General features: G+C 44.6%; 4 protein-coding genes across 7 annotated transcripts in view; 2 read left to right on the top strand and 2 right to left on the bottom strand.

The window, feature by feature from the left end:
* LOC6730617 (mitogen-activated protein kinase-binding protein 1) overlaps window positions 1-1,692 on the bottom strand; it is a 55,511-nt gene extending 53,819 nt beyond the window's left edge. Inside the window, exon 1 of one of the 3 annotated variants that reach the window (XM_016179388.3) lies at window positions 979-1,692. The gene's annotated coding sequence lies outside the window, so the exon portion shown is untranslated. The remainder of the gene's footprint in view (window positions 1-978) is intronic. The other 2 variants (XM_016179395.3, XM_016179387.3) reach the window with 2 other exon arrangements.
* Window positions 1,693-2,566: 874 nt separating this feature from the next.
* On the top strand, window positions 2,567-3,915 carry LOC6739194 (accessory gland protein Acp29AB). The gene has a single exon (XM_002076069.4). The coding sequence runs from the start codon at window positions 2,605-2,607 to the stop codon at window positions 3,361-3,363; it is 759 nt and encodes a 252-aa protein (XP_002076105.3). The 5' UTR covers window positions 2,567-2,604; the 3' UTR covers window positions 3,364-3,915.
* Window positions 3,916-4,220: 305 nt separating this feature from the next.
* LOC6730615 lies at window positions 4,221-26,851 on the top strand. 2 transcript variants are annotated; one of them, XM_016179196.3, is made up of 13 exons: window positions 4,222-4,462; window positions 5,061-5,756; window positions 8,972-9,094; window positions 10,374-10,537; window positions 16,035-16,488; window positions 18,133-18,532; window positions 18,597-19,027; window positions 19,141-19,285; window positions 19,353-19,504; window positions 19,734-20,050; window positions 20,315-20,599; window positions 22,665-22,772; window positions 26,462-26,851. In XM_016179196.3, exons 2-13 carry the CDS (start codon window positions 5,609-5,611, stop codon window positions 26,633-26,635), a joined length of 2,901 nt encoding a protein of 966 aa, XP_016023053.1. In that variant the 5' UTR covers window positions 4,222-4,462; window positions 5,061-5,608; the 3' UTR covers window positions 26,636-26,851. The 2 variants fall into 2 exon arrangements, with proteins under 2 accessions (XP_044778276.1, XP_016023053.1); XM_044922341.1 differs by lacking the exon at window positions 22,665-22,772 and having other exon boundaries at window positions 4,221-4,462.
* Window positions 14,491-15,750, bottom strand: LOC6730616. Its single transcript, XM_002077759.4, has one exon. The coding sequence runs from the start codon at window positions 15,655-15,657 to the stop codon at window positions 14,749-14,751; it is 909 nt and encodes a 302-aa protein (XP_002077795.1). The 5' UTR covers window positions 15,658-15,750; the 3' UTR covers window positions 14,491-14,748.
* Window positions 26,852-26,857: the final 6 nt, after the last annotated feature.

Genomic DNA, 26,857 nt, shown 5'->3' with positions numbered 1-26,857 from the left:
TCGCCATACTAGCATACTAGCATTGCGAACAATTTTAGGATTCTTTCATATCATCTTACAATTCCCTATTCGCCATCCCTCTTTCTCTCCTCTCTTTCTCTTTCGCTCCTCGTATCTGCAGTTTATTTTTAACCCTTGGGCAACATTAATGAGCTTAAACTGACCACTGTTGGCGGCTCAAAATGAAAACACCACAAGTTCGGTAGAAAAAGATACGTAACATGAGCGAAGTCTTCACGAATTAGTCATTGTGATTAATGAGCCTCCGTTGCCGTCTCTCTCCCACCAAATCCACCCGTCTCTCTCGCTTCTAGACAAAACGTGTCCGAGCTGCGCTGATTTATTTCGTGTGAGCTCTTCGACGAAGATTACAGGTGTCTTCGGTGGACTGGGGATGTGGGGTTGACTTGTGCAACTCTTGGGCTGCCCCTCCGCATTTATCTGGATCAGCAGAGCGTTAAGGGGCTGGATCCCAATGGCGAGTGCATGTGTTTGGGTCAAGTTCAGTCGTTTTGTGGGCTTATTTGGCTATGAAAACCATGGAAATTGTTTGTCTGGCTGGATTTTGAAGAATGTTAAGAGCAAAGTGTGCAAGCAGCTAGTGGCATCTACTAAATATTGTTTCTCTCCATTTCTAGATGGTCTTTGCCATGGTTGCCATGACTAGGATCCCAACAGCATCCCAAATCGGGCAGCTTCTAACAAACCTCCCCTGAACTCTCAACTGTTTGTTGACTTCGATGCGACGGCCTTCAAAGTGTGTACCCACCAAGCCCAGCTGAGAGCGAAAAGCACCCCCAAAAGGGGGTGGTTCTGGATCCAATACCGCCGCCCGCCTTTGAAAACGGTCTTTCTGGTCTAGGTTAGGTCGCAGAAATTTCGACACACACGCAGCATCTGGCGGAATGTGGTCCACCCCCGGAAAACAGGACTCATTCGCTGGGCGGAGGAAAGTGTGTCAGGCGGTTCGAAACTCACCTGAGCGGGGAAACTCCTTGGAAACTGGATTTTTTTCGATTTTTTGAGTGGCTCCTGCTGCTTCTTTCTTTCTTTCTTCGCCGGCGTCCGTTCTTTGCGTTTTGCTGCTCTCACTTGCAGTCGGCTCTTCTGTTTTGTTTGTTGTTATGGCCGTGTCTCTTGCTTTTATTTGCAGACAGGTGCACTAACAACAACTGACAAAAACAACAGGCACACACGCACGCACACACCGACGATTTTCGCGAGCGTCGCACACAAGCACACGCACACGTGCAAACAAACACACACACACACGCACGCAGAGGGACTTTGGCTTTGAACTTCTTCTTTCTTCTTTCAGCTTTCTTTTGCTTTGCCCTTTTTGCTTTTGTGCCTTTTATCTAATCTCGGTTTCTGCGTGTAGATAATACCCAATAGCGAGTAGCCGCGCCACTCGACTTTAATTATTAACTATTTGTATTTCTCGCGTTCATCTGCCTCTTTCTCGCAAACGCCGCACGCTGCGAACGCAAAACACAGGCAAAACACACACACACACACGGAGGCACGCGTACGCACACAGACAGGGCGAACGGGGAGCGAAACACGTCCGACGCTGCGAAATTTTGGAGGCGCTTTGCCGCTTGGAGCCTCAAATGCCCCAAACAAACTAGAGGTGGCTGCAAAACGATATCTTTATCGATAGATTTCTGCGTTCAGTGCGACCAGAGGGAAAACAGTGCCAGCACGAGTTGGCATCCCCAGTCGCATTTGAAATGCCAAAGAGACCAGAGAGAGAGAGTGTAAAAATACGGTGAGCGCAATAGTGAGATGTCGGTAAATAAATTCTGCCGTATGTAAAATGCATGATGTAGAATTACATGTAGATGGAAAGTCTTTTATTTCTAGTACAGTGCTTGGCCGCAAGGGGCGCCTTAATCATGAGTACGAGACTTACAACACGACAAATGAAACAGATTTAATTGATATACTTCCATTGTATATTTCTTAATTAAATCTGAATGTACTATATTTATTTTATTCTAGTCAGCTTGTACTACATTTCATTAACCTTCCGCTGCGAATTCATGCACATACATATGCATTTCGTTCAGTTCCGTATAAATAAGCCTGAAATTCGGCAAACATTCGCCGAATGAGTTCATCGCAAGATGTTCGGGCTGCGAACCAGTTTCTAGTGCCCCGTCGTGGCCTTCTGCATCCTTCTCGGAGTGTCCAGCTCCACCAGCGACTCCGCTGGCGTCCTGAGTGACGCGCCTAATCAATGTGGCGCCTTCTGCATGACAGCATTGAATCCACTGTATGATCAGTACGCCAAATCCAGGCAACAGGAGAGCAGCCTCTTCATTTGCCAGTTGGACATGGTTTAATAAAGATATTGATATTAATACATAGATGTAATATCATGTAATCATAATTAAGTGCCAAATGCTGTATGCAGAGAGTAAGAACTGTTTTCGTGCAACAGCACACTCTTTTTGGGTTGAATTGCTTAACACAGAATTAACCAAATGCATGCCATTTAAATCCATATTCAAATTATGTAGATCACCTCGTACTCATTTTGAGGGCAGTACTTAAGCGTAGGTAAAATCATTCGCTGCTCATTGTTTGGATATACAGAATATGCAGAGGCTCAGTACATCGCTGCTACTTGCGCTTTTTGCCTGGAATGCGCCCATGCCTTCAGCTGCAACGCAGTCAGTGTGCCTGCTGCAGGATGCGCCGAAACAATGTGGCGAGTTCTGCCTCACAGCTCTGAGCCCCATGCTGGATCACATTGCCAGGCACGAGGCCGAGTGGGCGTCGAGTGTTCTGCAAGCGAACGCAACGGGGGCGAGACTCGCCAGGATCGAGGCTCTGCAGACGGCGATGAACATCAGGCAGAAGGCCCTGCAGGAGGTCTTCCCTAAGGACATCGGGGCGAGGCTGGACAGACTGGAAAGTCAGCAGGCGGCGCTCTTGCGGATACTCTCCCAGTTCGATAGGAAAATAGTTCCGCCCAAGTTCGAGTTGATCGGCACGAGGTTCTTCTACATAGAGGACGAAACGCGTAGGAACTGGACCTCGGCTGGCAGCTCCTGTCGCCAAATGGGCACCCAACTGGCCACCATTCGCAGTGCGGAGGAGCTGGCTGCGCTCAGGGCCAAGCTCAACAAGGAGCGACACTACTGGCTGGACATCACCGATCTGGAGAAGGAGGGCGACTTCATGGTCTCAGCGTCCGGCAAGAGGCCCAACTTCCTCAAGTGGAGAGTGGGCCAGCCCAATAACTTCAGCGGCAATCAGCACTGCGTTGATCTTTTAGACGGGCTTATGTACGACAACAAATGCGAAGGCCTGAGCTACTACATATGCCAGTCCGACGATGATAGTTTGGACTAAGAGTGGCCGCTATATACTTAGCTAGTACGCCAGAACTGCCTGAGGGTGTATCTAAAAGATGTTCTACATATACTGATACTGAATCCAAGCACTTCGTTTAACACCGAAAGCGAAAGTACCTGCTCATTTTTGCACAAATCATTATATTTGGGATCTTAACTCTTGCTCGATTCAATAGGGTTTCGTTTCAGCTTCTGGTTGAGGCTGCCTGAACTCACAGCTGATAAACGAGTGCCGGAGTCTGGGACAACTTTGCTTGCGTATTTTGTTTTACAACATGTTTGTGTTTGCCCCTGATATCCCACATCCATCCAGATAGAAGCGTGCTAAATATAAAAGTATCTGATAATCGCTCTATCTTTGACATCTCCTCCCCGCCCAAGCGAGCAGATAAAGTCGAGCAGCAGAAAGTCGCAGAAGGACAATAAGGTTACTTGAGTGTTCAACCGATCGACAAGAGCTTCGGTTGCCCGAATTAGATATATTTGTAGTGTGCTGCTTAGTGGCGAGACAGATTAAATATTTTACTTTGCACTCACATGACACACGAGATGGACTATCCCACTATCTTATCTGACAGCCCACAAAACAAAGTTATGAACTCCGTTCAGGAAGCGCCGCTAGTCAGTTGAGCCCCTCATATAAAGGCTTAAATGTTTATATGGAGGTTGGGCCGGGTCAGTGGGGCGTAAATATTCCGAGACACGGCGAAAAAATCTGTTGAGCATTGGCCGGTTGTCAGGGCACTCATATCTGGTAATTTGGCGACCGAACACGTGCTTTGATCCCAATCAATCACTCGATATGAACATGTAATTTCCCTATCTCTAATGAGTTTTTCCGTCCATGTGCAGGTGCTATCGAGGAATATGCTCGATTTTGGTCAGTTCAGTACGGTCTTCGCTTCGGTTTGCAACGCTGTATAAACATATAGAATTCTTCGCTGGGGAAATGCATGAAACTTTTGCGATACTGGCACGATTTTCCCGTTCGACACCCTTCAAGAGTCCCAGGACAGCCTTCAGTGGAATTTTCGAGTGGAGAGGCGATTATTTCACTGCCTTTGAATACGGCTGATGTTGTTGAGTTGTGACGGAAGGTAAGGAAATTCCAGTTAATATCATTAGATCCAACTAGCAAATCTTGAAATTATCATTTTTCACTGTGCACTTCGCTGCTCTCTCTTTGTATCTCCACCGCCTTAATCCCCACAGCGTTCAAATCTCGAGGGGGTGTATCTGCGCATCTGCGGCACCCAGCCCCTCCGGTGGGCGAACCTTGGCCTACCCAGTGATCTTTCGCCAGCCTCCAGATCCCCGACCTCCTCGGTCCCCGGGCTGCCAGTCACTCTGGCGGAGATCGCGACATTGTCGCACGTCAGCCGTCGCTCAGGTTTCGTTGGCTTTTATCTCCATTCAAGAAATCCGGAGACATTATCTCTCGGCAATCTTGTCGCATCAACAAAACACCAACAAGAAGAGCTCGGGATCGGACACCAACACAGCGAGCGACGCTCCAATTTAAGTTAGAATCACCATCATCATTATGATCATCAGTGTGCTCAGAGATCCGGGGGATATGGGATCTGGAGATCTGTAGATCTGTGTATCAGTCTATCTGAAGATCTGTGTATCTGTATATCTGTGTATCTGGGGATATAGCTGAGAGGTTGATAAGACGTTTTCATTTTCCTGCAGCTCAGTCACGAAGCGAACGGCGACTGGAAAAGTTCGAGCGGCAAGCCAGGAAGGAAAAATCGTGAGCGAACAGGGAAAGTGTGGAAAGTGAGCAATTGAAAGGAAAATCCCAAAGAGGAAACCTTGAAAAGTGCGGGGAAACGGAAAAGCTAATTGAAAGCAACAAAGATCAAGTATTAGAAGTCGTGAAAAACCAAAACCAAAACCAAAGCAAACAGTGATTTAGCGTGTAATATATGTTATATATGTATGCATATTTATACATACAGCGACAACAACTGGCTTGGTCTGCCTGGATGATCACAAATTTCAATTGAATTTAATCAAAATCACAAGAAAAAGCCAGCGAGAGAAATCGTAAAAGGCAAATAAACTACGGATTTAATTTCGAGTGCCTGCCATGTGTTAGTCTGTGTGCGTATCTGTGTGTGACCGAGAAACTTAGATCGGTGGCAGTTTTTCGCGCCCCGCTGGCCGCTTTTCATTGAAACGAACTTCAACACAGTCCACGCACAGTCTATGCAAATAGCCGAGTGTTAGTTGGGAAAATGGGGAAAATGGTCAGCGAGGAAATCGCCACGGACCCGGCGGTATCGGAAAAAGTGGAGCTGTCGCGATTCGGAGAGTTCTGCCAACGGCGCGGCATCAATCCCAACCTGATAATGCTGAAGATAACCCTTTTCGTGATGTATGGCGGTGAGTAATGTGCACAATGTATCATTAAAAACCAATTAGAAATCACCTCTTATCACCGTTTTTCATTCAGCTGGCAAAGAAACAAAAAACGTCACGGCTTTGCAAGGCATTTATACTGCGGAGTTGGTCAGTTACCCATGGCGTTTTCCTAGCTTTTTACAGATATCACGCATACGACACGTTGACAACGGGGGTTTTGTTAAGCTGAGTCAGAAGAAAAGTAGCTTATTCAAGGCATTGGCTTGTTTCTACGCTGTAATAGTAACTAATGAAAAATTTAAGAATCGATTGAGTCTTCTTTTTCGCACATTTAAATATCATCCGTTTTTCCCTGAAATATTTATAGATATTCCCAAAAAAGCACGTCAAATGTGGGTACAGTTTCGCTTTTCCATATCGCTGGAAAACAAACACAAGCGCAGCAGCTGGAAAAACGCCGAGCAAAGTCCGGGCAACCGACTGTTTCTCTGGCAGTGAATCTGAATTCATTATCACACTCCACGAAGCCCCTTCTCCGAAATGTAGGGTAGCGGGGGGGCTGGTCGGAAGTTATCAATTAGGCTGGGGAAATATGTAACACATTTGTATAAATTCAGTTAGAGTCCGATGCACATTGAGCAGATTTTCCCAGCGTGTGGCAATTAGGCATTCATAATGTGTGTGTGCCCGTGTGTGTGTGGGTGCGTCTTTTGTAAATAAATCTAGCTTATGAGATTTAAGCTTGAGAAAGGTTTACTTTGATTCGCCTTGGACGAGTGTGTTTGTATCTTTGTATGTTCATATGCGAGCGCCTCCGCTTTCTGACCGTGCGCCATTTTCTGAATGCTTTTTCTGGCGGTCAATGGCAAAAAGATTCTACTGCCCACCCGCCTCCTCCTTTGTCTTTCGCACATTAAACACGGATTGTCACTAAAATGAGTATTAATGCGTTTTTTATTTGGCTAAAGTCGGGCGGCGGATTCTTTTTTTGGCATTTCTTGAACTTTCGTCTCGCTTTTTGGGCAGTGCAAAGTTCACAAAATAATTTAATTGGCTTAGATAAAATGTAATTTAATACATTTAATTCATTTCATTGGCTAGACAAGGGAATTGCCCGGCATTTATTACTATGGGTTTAGCTTCCATATTTCAGTGCCATTTTGATGGTTTTAAAATGTAATTCCGAATGGAGAATTATAATTCAATCAAAGGCACAGTAAATTCAAAGCTTAGAAATGAATAAAACGAATATTTGAGATTAAAATTGGTCTGATGAAAAAGGTTGTATGGCTTTTTCAGAAAAATAAGTATACCTTCAGCGTGGTGGTCACAGAAAAAAAGGGATTTATTATTGAATATGAATGCATACACATTAAACTGTAATTAGTTGCTGAAATGTGCCTTTTGTTTGCACAAGAACCCATTGCTGATTTAATTAACTTCATTTAATTATTTGTTCAATATTTATGTCGATTCAATCAGTATGAATTGCGGCCTTTGTTCTTTTGATCTTTTCAATTTATTGCGCAGAAACTGTACAAGTATAATTTTTGTGAACAAATATGTGGTTGCCATTTGGTCAGGACTCTGAAAATGAGGTCTTACAAATGTAAGGCTTAATCATGCGAATTGGGTTGCAAGTTTTTCGTGAGCTTTCGTATCAATCAACTTTAATTTCCGAAACCAAATTATCCAGTGCAACGTTTGCCCCAAATGTAAATTCACTTTTCACCGGTCGATTGGATCCAAAAATAAAAGCAAGCGCAAAAATGAATCGCAATTAATAATTCTGGCAGCACATCTCGCATTTGTCTCCTCCAGCTGCTCCCTCAAAAATTCACAAATAAAGTGCAATATAGTTGCAAATTGCATAGATGGCTCGAACGTGTTGCCAAAACTTTGTGCCAGCGAAAAACGGAATAATAATTATTAAAGTGCGTCGGGGGGAGGGGAAACATTTAAATGGGCAAAGGGACATTAATTACGAATGACAGCGTGGCAGGAACAGATCCCGACCGAACGGAACTGAGCCGAACTTTCCACGGACGGCTGCACAAACAAAATTATTTTTTGTGCATTTATCAATTTTAGCTAAGAAAATGTTACAGATTATTTAGAGATTCGGCTGGGTGTCAGGCATTACTAAAACTGCATAGTTTAATGCACACTTCATACAGCTTATTTCTCTCATTCTTTTCTCTCTCTGTTGGAAAAATCGAATGAACATGAATGGCGGCCGCCGAGCAAACAACCCTGACATGCATGCGTTTCCGTTTCCGGCGAGCGAAAGGGAAGAATCGGCAGGGGCAATACGAGCAATTAATTGTTATTGCATCGGGCAAACAGAAGCAGCCACACACACATACACACACACGGCGTATTATTGTTAATTATCTGAGGCGATGCAGGAGGAGCTGTAAAGCGAATTCAAGCCGCCGTTCTCCGAGGCCGCGTGTTAAGTGCACTCCAACAAACGAATTTCATTTCATTTCATTCAGGACACGCACTTTTCCCACGCGCACACACACATCCTTGCGTGCCCGGCATCCTTGGCGTGTTTGCATTCAAATTGGTCAAGGCTGTGGAATGAAGTGGTGGCCGGGCCAAATTGGGAATGTGACTGCTGCCCCGTTTCGCCCAATTTGCCGCCATTATTTCCCTCGGTTGCGCCTCCTTTTTGACTGCAGCCACGTGACGCGTTAATGTTCATAAATTATTGAAACGCAGGGGATTATCTGCGGCCCGTTTTCGATTTCAGTTCCGCCGTGTCTCATTTGAAGGCCATGAATAATGCGATTTATGTGCCATAGTTGACTTAAGAAAATACACATTACAGAATTACCCGGCCAAGCTTAAATAATAAATCAAGATTTTTTCATAGTTTAACATTAGACACACCAAATTCGTTGCTTTAATTAATTCAACTTGCTAATTTAATGACTCTCTTTGTGTCATTTAATTACTCGTTCTGTGCAATACGTAGTGATAATGACATTGTTATTAAATTGAAGGGGGTAATGAGCTTTTTTCTTCCCATCATCGAATTATGCATTTTGTGGCCATTCTAATTCCCTATAATTTCTCTTCCCCACTTCACTTCACTTCGCCTGGAAACTCCATCACTGTGTCTGCGCCATTTCCCCTCTTTTCCATTTCCTGTCGGTGATTAAGTTCTGCTCGTCAGCGGCAATAATTCGCATAATAATATAATAATCCGCACTCCTTTGTCCTTGCAGCGACCTCATCCCTGCTGCCCTACCTCACGATTCACATGCAGTCGATTGGACTCACGGTGGAGGAGATTGCCATCATCTACCTGGCCCTGCCCTTCACCACCTTCCTCAGCCCGCCCATAACAGGTGAGTGGTTCGGGATCGGGATCGGCGGTTAATTGTCTTAATGCACTTTCATTAGCCTGCCGCGTGGGTTTTAATTAAAAGTTTGCTTTGTTTGATTGCCCGGGCATGAAAACGAGAGCAAGAACCAATGTGAAGCCAAGCGAGATTCGCCGAAGAGTGCAGTGCACTCGCTTTCGTTCGTTATTAAAGTCAGCACTTTGGTGGAAACACCGAGCATTTGCAGAAGAAACTTAAGAACGACTTTATTGTGAAATCAATCGATTGGGCCTATGTGATTTATTTCCAAATATCCGCGCTGCGCAAACATATACATATTATTTATTCAACCGCACAGCGGACATTTGATTGGTTTTATCCAACCTTGGAGCGAATTTTTTCCACGCCCAATATTTTTTAGGCCACTTTTCCGTACGAGTGCGAATAATTTAATTCACTTGCAGTTTAAATGACAATTAAACAGAGTTCTGTTGCTCTCCTCTGAATGTCTGTATGTGAAGTGCCCCCATCGTGTGGTTGGTTGCACTCTGCTCCTTTTGTGCAGCGCGATTCGTGCGTTCTTATTATTTGCTTTCGCATTTTAAAAAATGCATTTGCGGTATGAAATGTTGGCGACAGCGAAGGTTTTAAACATTTTATGTGGACACTCGCTACAGACAAATGTTGTGGGCGATGCAGCGTGGCACAGAAAGTGGGGGTGTGGCAAGTGCATAAAGCTGCTCGAATTGCCGCACATGAAAGCTGCGAAAAAATATAAAATGTGCGCTAAGTGAAAACGCTCTCGTAAAGTTGCGACATCAAAATTTCGATCATCCAACTTGCATTATAATCGCGCTTGATAGTCCCATTTAATGGCATTGGAGGCGATAAAAGTGAAACGAGTTCGAGACGAACGAGCGAATAAAATGGCCAGCAAGGAGTTTGGAAAGTTTGGAAACGAAACATAAAATTTGAAGTACTTATAGTAGTGAGCGTAATAATCATTTAAAGTTCTTAAGCGGGAGATTTAAATATATGTGTTTCCATAATAAAGCGCGGCGGGTATAACTTTTTGTGTATTGACAAAATGCAGGAATGTGGCAGCTTACTCGGCTTGCCTCCTCGGTGTGGCAAATCCAACTTAAACCGCATTCGAGCTGCCAGCAACCAATCAAATGGCAGTCAAGTTGCTTTGAGGAGCCAAGTATTGGATTTACACGCCCGACGATGCAGTTTCCAACGTCTTACAGCAATCTCGCTTACATTTTCCCATACTGATGCCATTTTCCCCGGCTCCCCGCAGGCTTCCTCGTTGACAAATTTGGCAAATACAAACCGGTCGTTGTGATGAGTCTGCTCCTGAATGCGATTTTCCACCACTCGCTGCTCTTTATTCCGCAGCAGGAGATTCCGGGCGTGGTGCCATCGGCGTTCGTATTGAGACATCCAGACAGCGGCGACATCGAGGTAAGTTCTTCCACTGCAAAAATACTCCAACTCCTTCTGCCTAATATGACAGTTTAATATCTCAAAAACAGCAGCATGAATCTTCACAATTGTCGCATAATTTGGCATGATGCAATCAGAAGCCATTGGTTGCACTTATTAATATTAAACGACCCTCTTTGTTTGCTGTGCACACTAAAGACTGATGAAATCTGCAGCTGCAATCGATTAAAGCGCTCCACCTTCGTTTCAATCAGTTTGAATGTTTGGCGATGACTGTAATCTGCTTAGGGGGCTGCGGTTGAGGTGCGTGGGCAAATATCTTTAGACGCTTGTTTAGTTAAGAGCTAAAAATGATGTGGCTGCGGTTTTCCAACCTCGGTTCTCGCAGTTTTCCCCAGCGGCGAAAGTTCCCGGATGCATTATTCTGCTGCTTCGGGGAAAACAGCTGTTGCGCTGTACTATTTTAATGCGCTTATTTCACGGTTACCCTGCATTTTCCGCACCCACTTTACCAGTCTCGAGTTTAAACCGCTCTGCACTTTTCTGATGACTTTAACTGCACATTGAGCAAAGTAAAGAACACAGGTGAGGGGATCTGAACATGTCATCAGTGCGGAAGTGAAGTTACTTGATGTAATTTTATATTTAGTGCACGCCCAAAACGCTTAAATTGCCGACGATTAAAGATTTAGTCTGTAGCCCTCTGCGAGATTTTCTTCTAGTATTAAACGATATAAATTCACATTCTGGGCAGCTGTAATTCAAATTCAACTCTAAGTGTGCTATATTTTGAGCAGCGAATTCATTTCAGCCAGCCAAGAGTATTTTCAATGGCAGTTGTTGCGTGTGAGTTGCCAAAAATCTTCGGCATCCCCTTAGCCATTCGTAACCGCTTTTAAGCCCTCTTTCCACTCCTCACAATGGCCTCACTTCAGTCACGGCACGTCTCTATTTTGGAGGGAACGCAGGAGCCAGCGATGCGGCAGAGGAGAACTACATAAAAGCCGGCATTTATTCGAGGCAGTGGCAACATTATGTTGCCACATGCAACACACCCACGCCAACACTCCACGCACAAACACAAGCACACACAGGCGTGAAGTGTCTGTGTGTGTGTATCTAATGCGTGCACGTTGCCGCGTGGAGCGATTCTGCGGAAAACAGCGAGATGCTCCGTTCCGTTTGGCAACTTCCTGCTGATTTCTGGGCTCCCAGCAACTTGCCACATGCTGGCGCACACACAAACGCACACGGGGCGGATACGCAATGCGACGATGTGCGCACGTACACAGAACAGGGCAGCATTACGTATACGCCCGGAGCACCAGACTCGGCGGTTATTCCTTTATTCTAGTGATTTGACATTCGACTAGGGAGGACCAAGGAGCTCAATAGGTTTGATTTAGTTCTTGGCCAGTTTACAGTTGTAACCCGATCATTAAATGTTAAAATGTAGATATTTTTAACAGAACACGACATTTCAGTCAGGGGGGTTTTAGCCCGGAATATGTCTTTATGTTCTGACAAATTAAGCCTTTTAAACCTTCAGATAAAAATGTAGTTACTTTAAATCTGTAAACAATCTGTGCAATACCATTTTTTACACAGGCGAATGTGAGAAAACGTATTTTTCGAGTGCACATGTTTTCTGTCACCCTGTGAGTGCAGCAGCTGGAATCATCCCTTTCCATTTACTTTTTTTCCGGTCTCTGTTCTTTTTGCCGTCGCTGGTTCGGTTCCGCTCCTGGTTCTATCTGCATTTGTGCATAAATTTGCGTCATGTAAAATCATCGAAATAAAGCAAATAAATGTCATGCCAGCTGGGAGGGGCGGCGGGGCTAAGGGTTATGTATGCCGTAGCAGAATTTCTGTGATTTCCCCCAGCGTTTCCTTTTTATTGATATCGATATATGTGTGTGCCCGCTTTATGCTTATGATCGTATCAATGCAAACGACTCTGACTTTGGCTTTGGGGCTCCGATGTTATTGCGTGTCCTTCGGGTCCTGTGGGTCCTGTAAGCCGGTCAGATGTGGCATAACAAATTTGAGTACAAGCTTTACGGCTGCCAGCAAGAGATTTCGGGAATGGATGTGCAGATGTGGAGCACAGCCTTCCCCGAGGTGTTCGACCGAGTTCAGCTCCGTTCAATTCCCCCGATACTGCATTCTTTATGGAGTCAGTGGGGAGAGCAGCTTGACAGCCTGGGCCTTACACCTTTTGGCAATTGCATTCGGACACAAGCAGGTCTTGAGCACTGGCAGCAAATTGCAGCAGTCGCAGGACTGCAGGACTACAAGAGTTTTACATAAATCGAATTATGGACGAGCAGACGGGCGGTGGCAAGGGGCGGGGCCATCCGCATGACTGGGATATTATGGTAAAACGAAGCCGAAGGGCCCTTGCGTTTGAGAGCGGGCCGAGGCTAAACAAATTCGAATGGAAATGGAAAATAGAAAATGACAGCAGCAGCAACGCAGCCTGACAGCCAGCAAGCGAATGGAACGCATTAGAAACAGCTCACCAGAAGCAACTACAAGATTTTCCGAGTGGGGGAGATTTCGGGGCTCTTCTACAACTTCTAGACGGTGGCAAAAATCCACTTTGGCCGAGTGCACATCAGGTTTACAAGCACTAACAGAAAATCTTGTTATGGTAAAACTAAATAATTCCCTCAAATTCAGATGTCTAGAAGTAATTGAATGACACAAACACGGAGCAGTATTTTTTGTCATGGCCGATTCAATTTATGCTCCTCCATATTCTGCTCGCTATTTTGCCATCGAATAAGAAAGAAAAACATGTGGTTTGTTTGGGTATGTAAAAGTATTTTGCTAGTATTAAAAACACACGTTTTTGTTATTTCAAAGAGTCGCAGAAGGTGAAAGCGAACCTACTTAATGGTAGACAAATGTATTTTCCTCTGTTTTGTTGTGCAAAAGCTTATGGATTTTTCGGAGTGGTAGTGTGAGTGTTTCGTGTCCGTGGCTGTGTATCACGTACATTTATCTTAGTGTCGTTTTGCTAGCACTTAAGCCGCACTAAAACACCAACACGAATGCACACTCGCACACACACTGAAATCTCTCTAGTGCTCACACTCACACACGCAATCGCAGTCGCACTAGAGCCATTGCCGTTAGCCGTAATGAAACGCAATGGAACTGTTATTTTGGGGGAGATTCCGGGTCCTTGGTCCTTGGTCCTGGCTCCTTGGTCCTGGATGCTTGGCCCTTGGCCAAAGAACGACCCAGCACTCGCCTCATTTCACGAATGTGTGTGCCTGAACGATACGCACACACGCATCCAGTGGCGGCCAATTCCACCCAGCATTCGCCACTTGGCACGGGCGTATATTGAATTTGTATTTATGATGTGCCCATAAAATACAATAACACCATTAAAATGGCTGCAGCAAGCAGGGGAAGTGCCGAGCTAGACTTGTCGAATACGCAATACCCTACAGGGTCACTACATATGTAGATACATAAACCAATGTGTAATGGATTGTTAATGGCAGTACCCCTTGTTAGAGCACTTTGCTGGCAAGAGGGCATGCAAACGCATCTTATGGCTACATTTGTGTTCACTCTGCACGTTCCACGGACATCAGCATCCTTGGAACAGGAGCAGGAGTCTCATGTAGCACATCCCGTGTCCTGTTCCACTGGCCATGTCCTGTTGCTTGCGGTTTACTATTTTATGCCATTATAGAGCCGAGTTCGGTTTGCCGTTTGGCATAAATTTATTTGGCATCGACCGCATCGACGACGACGGCAGTGAACGGAAATTACCATTTTATTATTGCAGGCGGGCGCCCAATCAACCCGCCCCCTGCAGCCCTTCGCAGAGCCTTATTGAATTCGCATTAAAATTGGTAACGGATATATGCGGGAGCACGAACACATAGCCGCAGGCCATACACTGCGAGAAAAATACTCATAGGAAAACATTCAAAGAGAACACTAATCTGACACGTTAACCCTTTCATTACATAGCAATACATTAGAAATCCCTATCGAATCTTTAGCTATACATAATTTGGGAATGCGTAAAAAGCATTGATTACAGTGTAAGTGCTGTGAATGCAGATACACATAAAATCCGAGAGGTATTCATTTGTGTTTGTGTTATTACGGCTAACAGCTTAAGTTCATATATGGGAGCTTATGATGGGTTAAGTGCCACTTTTGACTGGATTTCAATGGGCGGCGTATGAAGATGAGGATGTTTAAAAATTGGCAATCATCGTTACATCTGTGTCATTCCATATGGTGTCGTTGAGGGTCCCATCTGTTATGCTTTCATTCTTGCTGGGACTGGCACTACGATCCCCCTGGCCAACTTCAACCAAGGTTTCCTCACCATCCACATCTTTTTTATCCTCATCCCCATCTTCGTCATCTTCTTCATCCGCGCGATCATCCTGACCTGGTGGAAAATCGTAGGCAGTGCGAAGAGAATCGCAATCAGAGTTTATGGGATCATCTGCTGGGCCCAAATGTAGGTCAGGCATTTCGGGAATCAGGACCTCTAGTTTAGAATCAAGCTCGATTACCGGCTCTGTTTCCGGCTCCATCTTCTGCTCCCCAAGACCGCTTTTATCATCTTCCTCGCCTGATTCTTCAACTATTGAGTCCATTTTATCCTCACCATCAGTAGTCTGATCTTTTTCAAAGTCGATAAGTGTACCAGCCGGATAGAAGAAGTCTTCCAGAATCATTTTCCATTCCTCGAAATTGGAGTTAGGGTCACGCATCATGAATATCGCTTGTTTTTTTATGAAATTCGAAATTTCGGTTCCCGTTAGCTTGTTATGCTCGCCTCCAGGCCCAAAAATATGCTCGGCACTCGAGACATCAAAGATCACTTCGCAGAGAGCCACCAAGTAAATTTTATCCGGATGCCCTGAGTTGTACTTGGCCAACTGATTCCGGTTCAGACGAAGTCCAGTCAATGGTTTCGGCAGCTTGCGATGCCCTTCCTTCTCGTAGTCCTCATCGTCGTAGGTTCCACGCTGGCGTCTGGTCTTTATATAGGCCACGTATCCCAGGACACAGGTCAGCGCGATTATGACATAGGGCGAGTTGACCACTTCGCGAAACTGAATGCCCCACGACTTGGCCGGCACAGAGGACATTGTGGGTTTCTCAGCTTACAGGGTTGGATGACCTACCTATAGCTTGGTGGATTAGTACTGAGAAAACTAAAGGGTGACAGCCAGGAGTGTGTTCTGAAAGCTTACTGCGTTACTTTAAAATGGATTGGGATAGGAATAGAATGTCGCAGTAAATACCTTAGCAATGTTTTCACATATCCTACCGCTTGGGTGCAAATACAATGAGGCAAGCTTACTGGAAGCTCAAGCAATCGATGTAAAGAATCCGGACAAATGTTCAGGGATGCAGGGAGCCTTTGCTATCCCGCGCTTGCACAAATCCTTTACCCATTTCTAATTTCCAATACATACTTTTGTCTCTTCCCCATCCCTTTTTTCTCCGGCATTTTTCTCCGCAGGTCTGGTGGTCGCCGTGTCCGAGTCGAGAATGTCCAGAGGAGCCGGAGCTGGAATTGGCCGTGCATCAGTGCGTCGACTATTGTTTGATGCAGGAGCAAGTTAATCCCCAGCTTTACACGAATACCCCGGCGTATGATGTGCGCCCGACAGCCACATCGTCCACCACGCAGAGATCCCAGCTAACAGCAACCACAACAAGGACGACCACAATGGAACCCTCCTCGGAATCGAGCTCATCGCCGGCCCCAACCACATCGACCACCACATCGCCGGCGTCATCATTGCCAGCATTATTCGCAACGCAAACGAGGAGCAGATACCAAGAAGTACTTAATATGTCATCGACCATGTTCCCGCCGATGTCCCAGCTGAAGGACGCGTTGGAGGAGGGTGTGGAGCCCGGCCAGTCATCGTCAGCCGAACTGTCGGCCATGTCCATGCAGGGATTGAATTGTAAGTGACGCGATGAACCCGTCCACATCGGACTCCCCTTGATCGACCACCGACTGACCACAGCGTTATTATCACGGCCAGTTGGACGTCCACTCCAAGAAACTTTAAGCAGAAGGTGGTGTTTAAAAAAAGGCAGATACTCAAAAACACATTAGGGGTTATTACATTTCATTCACTCGTTATATTATTAAGAAATGTCCTAATCATTTCTTTGCCTGTTTTTAAACCTGAGTTGAAAAGTACCTAGATATTTTGTATCCAAGTGTACTTTGCAAGTTGATTCTATGTAGTAGATCCTTTGTTCTTCCAGTCAGTTTACTTGTTGTCGACTTGCAATTCTCTCCTATCCTCCCCCACCCATGAAGTCCATAGCCTCCGTCTGTGTCTGTGTCCGTGTCCGTATCCGTGTCGATGTCCGTATCCCTGTCCATATCCTTGTCCGTGTCCATGTTCCTGCCCCTGTCCGTGTGTGTTTTACTTTTATTAGTTTGTTTTTCCGTCTTTTGTGAGCTACCAACCTGGAGGGCGGGAGCAGAAACCGAGAACAACTTGCACCATAAAAGCCAAAGACCGAGTCGACTCTCTATGAAACTACAAGAAATAAGTATAATTCAACCTGTCGAGTGCGTGCGAGTGCGGTGGCTGGTGGTTGTCATTAAAGCCTGACGTTTTGTGGAGCCAAAGTTTACGGGGGAACTTTTTCCAATTCTCCGAAAAAACTTCACTGAAAGGCGTTTTTATTCCACATTATTAAAAGTGGGCGGCAGCCTGTCACTAGATGGGGAAAAGTAGACAGGGGGAAATGAAAATATTTCCAATGGAGATGGAAAAGAGAGTGCTTTCGCTCGGGATAATATCCAAGGTAAACAGTTTACTTTGAGCAGGGATGAGATTGTTATATGACTACCTTTATGGATTAAAAAATTTCATTTCATTTAACAAATACATTTAATAGTGAAAATTGAATGTATTTTTAGCGACAGAGTAGCTAATACTAAGAAAATATTTACTTTAGTGCAATGATAACATGGAATATTTCAATTGTTCAATCCCATTTCGCGAAACAATCTATCAAGTGTGATGTGATGATTAGAACAAGGGTCCTCCATTAGCTCCAAAAAGACCACAGATTCCCATACTCCCAGAAGTGCTAAACTAGAACCATCTCCTATTTATGAGTTATACCTACATCAGAAGTTGGCTAAACTCTCCCCTGCCCCATTTCACGCAAACAAAAGTCAGGAGAGTCCGAAACTTTGGCAATGTCCTGGCCCGAAATCACAATGTGGGAATTCACGAATGGGGGCACTACAGCAGCAGACAAAAGTGCATAACTAACTAAACATGATGGCATTACACTCGGGCCCCACTCTTGACACTTGGCACAATTGGAAATTGGTCATGCATGGCCGGCGCAGGACATCGCAGCCCAGGACACACCAGGATACAACTGAAAGTCAGAGGCGGAATCCTTCTCATCTCTCTTTTCTCGGGGGGCGCGGTGCTGAGCCGGAAAAAGTGTAAAAGCAATTTTACTGCCTGTCTGATTATGTGAAAAACTCATTCTAACATAGCGGAGAAATGTGAAAAGCAAAGTCATACAATTAGACGAAAGAACAATTATGAATTTACTTTACCCCACAGTGACAGACAGCAGTCAGAAGAAGTTGCTTTGGAGCAGTTGGGTGCACTCGGACAACGACGATGCCACCTACTTCATGCTGCAAATGCATCCCGATCTCGCCGATCCCACCGAGCAACTGGGCATGGAGATCGAACAGGACGCCAACGAGACCGTCACCGACATCCTGCAGAGATTCGGTCACGACTACTTGGTCAGGGGTAACATAAACCTCACGGACATGGACGATCTGGATTTGAGATGTGGCGGCTTGGTTCGCCGCACGAATATGACCAATATCGCATCCGGAGCCGTTGAGTGCATGATGCAGCGTTGCACTTTTACGTTGAATGCGCCGGAAATCTGTCCGCCGGACTACAAGGAGACCGATGAGATCATATTCTGGGTGTACTTCTTGCTCAGGTGAGTTTAGAGGTTAGGTTAGATTTTATTCTCATTGTATCCGTCCTGTCTGATTATATCCCAGATTTTTGGCCACCACAATGCTGTCCGCCGGAGTAACCATCATGGATCCAATTGCCCTGACAATGATTGAGAAGTACGGCGGAGACTTTGGACGTGAGCGTCTGTTCTCCAGCATCGGAATGGCCATATTCTCGCCGATAACGGGCATTATGATTGATTACTCCTCGAGGGGCCTGGGGTACACGGACTACTCGGCAGCCTTCTATACGTACGATGTTCTGCTGGTGATATCCACGATGTCGGTACTTATGATGCCTCTTGGCGAGAAACTGCCAGCCGACAATGTGTTCCGGGATCTGTGGAATCTCCTCAAGATGCCCCACGTGATTGCATTCATTTGCTTCCTGTTCGTGCTCGGTAACTTCTGGGGCTTCATCGAGAGCTTCCTGTTCCTGTACCTCAAGGAACTGGGAGCTCCGAATTACCTGCTGGGTGAGTTTAACATCCATGACCCATTTGGGGTTAATATTCCGCACATTAAAGCGGCATTTTACCGCCTGTATGACCTGATTTAACTTTCATTTACGACCGATTTCATTGTCCAGGCATCACCATCACCGTGGGCACCGTGAGCAGTATTCCCTTCCTGTATGGAGCGGAGAAAATCACACGGATCTTTGGGCACGTTAATTTGATTATCATCGCGTTCTTCTCGCACGCGGGTCGCCTGGTGGGCTACTCCTTCATCGAGTGAGTGCGAATCCCATTCGGCCTAATGCAATTCCAAATTGAATTCCCCTTTTTCCTTTCGATAAAGGAATGCCTGGTGGTGTTTTCCGTTCGAGGCCATGGAGTCGTTATCCTGTCATCTCATGTGGGTGGCTGCGGCGACCTACTGCTCGATCCTGGCCCCGAAAAGTTTGCTGGCCACCCTGATTGGTGTCCTGGGCATGGCACATTTCAGTTTGGGTAAGTAGCATCCCCGGCTTCACGATTTTACACATGCCTATGGAGCTAAAAGTATTCTCAAAATCCAAACACCTTACGATGATATATGATGGAAATATTTATCAATAAATCAAAATTAGACAAATATTTATAACATTATTTAGCACAATTATTGTTATTTTTTGTCGGTGTACTTTCTTAATGAGCCTCTGCGTGTATGTAATCACATTTGGTGTGTCTGCAATTTAAGGGCGCGGCAGTGGCAGTTTCACTGGAGGACTCCTCATTGGTCAGTTCGGCACTCGAGATGCCTTTCGGTACATGGGCCTGCTGGCGGTGGTCGGAGGAATCGCCTACGGGCTGCTCCACCTGATTTGGCTGCGGAAATTCGATCATACCACGGAGGAGTCCGAGGAGGAGGTCGAGGCAGTGGAGGCGGGAGAAACGGAGAAGCTCACCGAACCCGCCACAAAGGAGCAGGGCACTTCGATGTCCTTGGAGCGACTGAGTCTGATGATTAAGTACAATCAGATTGGCAGTTTGTCGTCGCTGCCGCGGGGATCGCGGGTGAGTTTTGGCTAATCAAGAACCCTTTGTTGGTCACCGCATTTATACAATGCCTCTGTCAATTGAAAGGATAACTTAATTATCAGATACATAATTCAATGTGACATGATTGAAAATTTAAACAATAAGACAACTGAGTTAGATCCTTTTTGCTAATGATACTTTATCCAATATTCATTGTGTGTCAGTCACAAGTTTTTTCTGCGATTATTCGGGTAATGATTTGGCAAGAAGCGCTTTTTAAATTGATTTTCCCTGCTGCAGGCCGATATCCATGACCATCTGTCCGTGCGACGCAGCAGCTACAACGTGGAGTCTTTGAGGGGGGTTCCCCGGCACGGGAACATCGGGAGCGCCTCCAAAGTGGATATCCTGCGCTCCGCGCTGGAGATTAATCACAAGTCCTCGAACAATTCGATGCTGAGCAAGGCCGATAACAAGACGTCGAATCAATCATTGGGTCGCAATCGGGCCGACAGTGCCCCGAAATTGAATCACAGCAATCTCAAGAATATTTCACAGCCCGCCTTGGAGGGCGTGGTCCTGGAGGTGAGTAAATACCTCCTTAGGGTCCTTTTTCGCCCTGTGTGTGTATGTCTCTGGGTGTGTGTACGTGTGCGTGTGCGTTTCTGCGTTGGAATTTCTCGCTGATTGCCGTCAATTGTTTTGATTCCTGTTTTTCCACGGTCCTATGTTTGGTTTTTAAATACCCAACATCTGTTGCCACAATAACTTTTTAGCATGCTGCCGCGTGTCCTTTGTGCCTGGCCGTATCCTGCCTCTGGTTTTTGCCTTGACAACCGGAAGCGGGGGCCAACTGCATCCGCCTCGGCTGCGATTCGCACAAAATGCACTCTGAGAAAAAGGGGCGATAGAAGTAGGAAAGTCTGTAGGAAAGAGGGAGGTATTTGTTATGTACAAAGTGGTTAAAAAATATATATATTCTATGTGGTATAGCGTGCAATAAGTACATTTTGTTTATTTTTGCAGGATTATGTGTGTTTAAAACTTTCATTTAAGTTGCCAAAAATAATCCTTAGAAACGTTGGTAGCTTTTTCTGCAAGTGAACTCCATTTAGGAGGCAAGTGAGGCACTGAAGAGGCGGTTGTTTTGTGTGTTTGGCATTTGGTTGCCTTTGTCGAGCGGTCGTTTCTTTTGATGCCGCTCCAGTGGATTCGATTTCTCTCCGGCTTCTCTGGAGCTCCTCCATTCCGGCTGCCGTGCAGCTCGAATTCGAGCCGGGCTTATTGGTTTTGTTTTCCAGAAAAGCATATTCGCCGCTGGCCACAAATTTTTCGAATTTAAATTCCGAGCAGAGAGGAGGAGCTCTTAAAACCCCAGAACAACAAGAGGTTTGCAGGTGAAAATCGAATTGGATTGCAGCTTTTATGAAACAGTAGTCTTTTCAATTTCAAAAGCAAGAACTTAGAGCCGTTTAAAAAGGCTTTTCATCATTTTTGGCCTGAACACAAGCTAACCAGATTTTCCGCCCAGAAATACTGCCCCTTTGGATTTTTACCAAACTTTATTTAGTTTGCATACTCAAGATATATTGCCATTATGGCTTAAACGTTGTAATTTGTTTCCGAGCCATCTGGCCAATGACACTTATTTGCTAGATACCTACTAGCAAAATCTTTAGACATTTTTAATAATTTATGGCGAGCACCAACTGGCAGCCCCAAGCTGCAATTGCAATCGAGCGAACAGTTTCATCCGAGCCATCCTTTAATTAAAAACTTTCCCATGATATATGTCCGGCAATTGATTATCCCCTCACCGCCCTTCCCATTCCCATTCCCCGAACTATAACCCTCACAATCCAGCTGCACTCTCAAAGCCGCTTGTCAAAGTTAATTTCGTAATTAATTTTCAATGCTTTGAGGCGAGGCTTTTATGGCAACTAGGCAACCATAATTCAATAAATCAAACGCTGCAGCTGCAAGGGAGCGGGAGGGAGAAAAACACAACAAATTAATGAATTTATGAACAAGACAAAGTTTTCCCTGGCATTTGCTCTTCGCTTCTGCTTTTTGCGAAGCATTCCGATGCGAAACAGACCAAACTGACAGTTTTGCCTCCACACATCACTGGACAAGAAAATGGAATGAAGGGAAACCCAACCCCAGGAGACCAGGAGCTCACTGCAGTGTTTTAAAAAAAGCGGGGGGATGAAGCCTCAGCGGGGGGCAGATAGCTATAACACTAAGCCAAATGAATAGTAACAAGTAGGAAGAGTATACATTAATGAAACTTCAAAACCCTATAGACATTTATAGCAATGTTATAGATATTTTATTAGGTAAGTTTAATATCTAACTGATTTGAGTGTTAGGACCTGCTTTTGACCTCCTCTTTTCTCTCTGTGCAGAAGAAGGCGCTTGCAAATTGCAGGCCAGTTCGGTTTGCAGAATCCCGAACCAGAACCGAAACTTCGCTTTGTGCAAAATAAATTTGCCAAAACCAGGGAAAGCTGAGAGCTTTCTATTCGATTTCCGTATGTGTGAGAAAGTGGGTGTGTGTGTGCGTGTGTATCTGTGTGAGTGCATCTCCCTTTACTATATGTGTGGATAATATATGCTATAGCCAAAAATGCCATTCGCATACAAACAGGGCGTGGAATCAACATTTTTTCCCAGCCGCATGAAAAAGTATCCAAGTGGTTTGTTAACTTCAATACCCGCTGTGGATTTATCCGTAATACCCAGCTCCATGTTAATGGTAATGTACAAGAATCCAACAAAAAAACAAAAACGAACAGTAAAAACCAGACATAGTCTGAAATAAAATGAACCGAAAGCATGCAAGATCGAATGCAGAATTACCCTTTGCTGAATGGAAAAGCTATCGTACTCTAATTATTTTGGAAAAGAGTTATGTAAATCTCAGCCATACAAAATAGGGAAAGAGGAACATAATCCACTTCCGCCTTTAGCCAAATGAACTGGCAATGAGTTTTGGTCAATCGATGCGACCCCTTGGCAAAGGGTAATTCGGCACACAAACATATGTAACTGCAACTGCACGGCATGTCCTGGGTCCTGGGTCCTTCGTCCTTCTGGCATCGCTTGTTCTGGGATGCAGGCGCCCGAAAGCATGCAGCACTGAATGCGAATAAACAGAGGCCATGGCAGTGGCAAAAGCAGCATCACTCGCCAAGATATTGCGCTAGTGCACTGGGAGAATTCGGGCACCACAACCAGAGATTCATGTAGTTACTCAGCTTAAGCTTACCCAGAATAGCTTGCATCTTCCATTTGAAATGGATCACGAAACAAATTTCTCTCCGTGTAGACATCCTGGAAAATGCAATGGCATGTACAGCTCTCAGTGCAGCTTTGTTGGTTGCTTTTCCGAGGGGTGGTTGGGTGCTGAAAAATGGCTGGCTGGAGGAAACGGAGGACGCGGTGGCTCTGGCGTCGCAGTTTGCCAAGCCATCCGGGCATTAAGTTATTTCGTTGAATTAAAGCCCGCACTTGCGCCATTTGACTTTTGGGCATCACTTGTTTTTATGTGCATAACCCGCAATCCCCCTTCGACCCCCTGGAGCCCCATGCGAGCTGAACGCTTAGTTGAGTTTAGTTTAATTTTGCACACTCGTCGAGCAATTTGAGCTCGGTTCCTCACATCGCCTCACATCCCATTTGGCATTTGTTTTTGCTCCTTTAATGCTAACAATTTCAGATACGTAGTAGCTCAAAAGTGCTCCTTTTTCTATGCTCCCATGCCTTTTTGCGCTCTGATTTTGTTTACGTTTTGCGCCAAATGATTTGTTGTTGAACCTAATACAACTTGACAAAAAGGAATAACAATGGCAGCTGCTGTAAAAAAGCAACAATGTTTATTTTGCCCAATTTAAGGGGGTGGGTGGCAGGTGTTGGGGGGTGGGGCAGTGCAAAGAACAACAATGCCATAGAATAAACAAACAAGCCAAAAGGCAACGTCTGTTCGAATGTGGCAAATGATTTCAAACTTTTCAATCGACCGTGGTAAGTCACTGTTGGAAAATCAAACATAATTAAAATTATAATAAATATGCAAAAATATATAAAGGAAAGAGAAAAAAATATGTCATTAATATGAATATAAATAATGTTGACACCCATCAAATGAAGTGATGTGTGATTTGTAACAAATAACCTAATTGGAATAACATTTGGTGAAACTGATAGAAAAATGTATTAAAGTATCATAAACTAAATCGCACTGCTTAATTGGAAGTATTCGAACTTCAGAATGCTTTCACCACGGTTTTGAGAAAGAAAAGCACGAATGAGTGGAATCCCAATCGAATGCTCAATATTTTAGCATTGCCAAAGGATGCTGTGTGTGTGTTTTGCACACATGTGTGTGATCCACTTCCTTCTACGATTTCCGGTTTGCTTTCTCTCTTCTTCAGCTAAAGCTAGGAAAAATGCCATTTTTCCCCAAACACACACACACATACAAAGACTTTTCTTTTGCTTTTTCTCTCTGGCATTATTTTTATTTCGTTTTCCATGAGAACGATTTATTGATGTTGAGAGGAGGACTGGAACTGCACCAAATACAGAAATATTTATGGGAATGATCGCCAAATGAATGCCACGTAATTCGATGCTGTTGGCCATATTTGTCACTGTTGATTTTGGCCAGAAACGACTATATGTACGTAATCGTAGCCCTCCGACGAGGCCAATAACTTCTTCAGAATAACGCACAAAAAGTGAACGCGAAATTGCGCGTAAGTAATGCCCATTGTGAGCGCCTTCAAAGGACACAGGCGGCGAAAGGGGGGTTGAAATGGTGTGTATATATAAAAATACATATATGCGGAAGGACCAACTCGAAGGCAAACAAAGGAATGGAAACAAAAGCAGCGCAAAATGAACTGAACAGGAACATTATAGAAATTCTTGGCCCTCATTCCCTGGGTACACACAGAGAAATACCCAACTTAATACAAATATTTGCTTATCTCTGAGCACCAAAATCGTATTAGTATAAAATTATGTATGCAGGAGATATTTGAATAGAAGTTGATAAACTACCAACAATGTTGCGGTCTGAAAAACTTGTTGTTCTTAACATAACTACAATTAGTCGAATTACATTGCATTTTCGTAACTTTTTCCTGTGTACTTTGTGCTCTCCCTGCATTTTCCTTTGCGTTTCCTCTCGCTTTTCACCACACATGCCACTTAAGATGCGCATTTCTATACAGAGGTGCACTTGCTTGTGTGCGTCAGTTTGTTGGAAAACTTTTGTGCATTCAACTGCAAGGCCGGTGCATTTTCCACCCACCTCACCCAGCCACCCCAAACACTTTTTTAATAAAAAGCCAAACAACGAGCCAACTACGTTCGATGCATGGCGAATTATCCAAAAAGTTTGATGACGCGGAAATGCCTTTCGACAATAAACCAAAAAGTGGAAAAAGGAAAAACACCAGCCATCTCCGATGCAACTGCTGCAGTTTATTCGTTTATTCGTGCATATGCGAAGCGAACTCAGCCGGAATGCTTATGGAATCGAGAATTGAGTGGGGTAAAATGAAAACATCATTTGAAATTCGAATGGGGAGCCAGGGACGCGAAAGAGGGAGGAATAGTCAGCTGAAAAATCCGCTAAGGAGTTATAGGGCAATAGCTTCAAGGACTGAAAGTTGCTATGGTCAAGAATAATTGGGTTATGTTCCATCAAATCATTAGATATAAACGATCAATAAACTAGTTTTTCATGGGTCCTCGAGTGGGAACCACTATTTCCAATCTAGTCAGCAAACACGTTCATTTTGCGGGAAATCCAAACGAGCGGAATATGCCGGGCATCATCGAACTATAACTCCATTAAATGTGATTTATCGGCCACTTAAATTTCATGTTCAAACTCAAATTAGCATGCATGTTGATTATACTTGCCCGCATGTGCATGAAAACCCGTTGAGGGCGCAAAGGGAAAACTAAAAGCAAGTTGGGCGGGCAAATTGCAAATAGCACTTTACACTGCACAACACAAATGCGGCCACAATTCGGCATGGTATTCATCCGCTGCCACTTGATTATATTTTTTTCGGCGCTTATGCTTTTATTTCGTTTGAATTGGTTGGTTAATTTTTCTGCTCGTTATGGAATTGGTTTTTGCATGCATTTTACCTTTTTAATTGCTAATTGCATGTGTGCGAATAACGAGGGGATGCAAGTGTGTATTCACCTTAATTGCAGCGAATACAGTGTGACCTTAAAAAACCGATTCACTCGAATAAAAAGCTGAATTTATAGGAGCTCACTTTTCTGGCTAGCTAAAAATCTGCTGTGTTTGGCATGAGTTTATTGAAGTGCTTACCGTATTTACTCAGCATTTAGCATGATATTGCCTACACACTATTATTTCAAAGTCATTAATCCGCCTTTTATCTTCGCATTTCTTAGGATCAAGAGGGTCGCAAGGTCATTCCGGAGGAGACGGAGTTGCACGCCTCGAAAACCACCGTGGATTTGGGGGAGGAGAAGGCGGAATCCCCGGCACAGCAACAACCGCAGGCAAATGGAAATGGGAAAAGTCCGCCGCTGCAGCAGGATGATGAAAAATCCGATGCCACTTGATGGACTGCCAACCCAACTCTCTGACCTGCCACACGTGGCGTATGAGTGATATTAACAAACCGAATGCGAGATAAATGAAGAGAAATATGAAATTGATAAACGAGAACTATTGTTTAGTTGTACATGTGTGGTTTATGTTATATAAATGTGTATGTCTATGTATAAATTATGCAAGAAGAGAAAAACTGAATAAACTAAAAACTGTTGAAAACACAATCGAAT

The sequence above is a fragment of the Drosophila simulans genome, chromosome 2L (genome assembly GCF_016746395.2).
Source record: "Drosophila simulans strain w501 chromosome 2L, Prin_Dsim_3.1, whole genome shotgun sequence".
NCBI classification, from domain to species: Eukaryota; Metazoa; Arthropoda; class Insecta; order Diptera; family Drosophilidae; genus Drosophila; species Drosophila simulans.
This window is presented reverse-complemented; position numbering and strand designations above follow the sequence as displayed.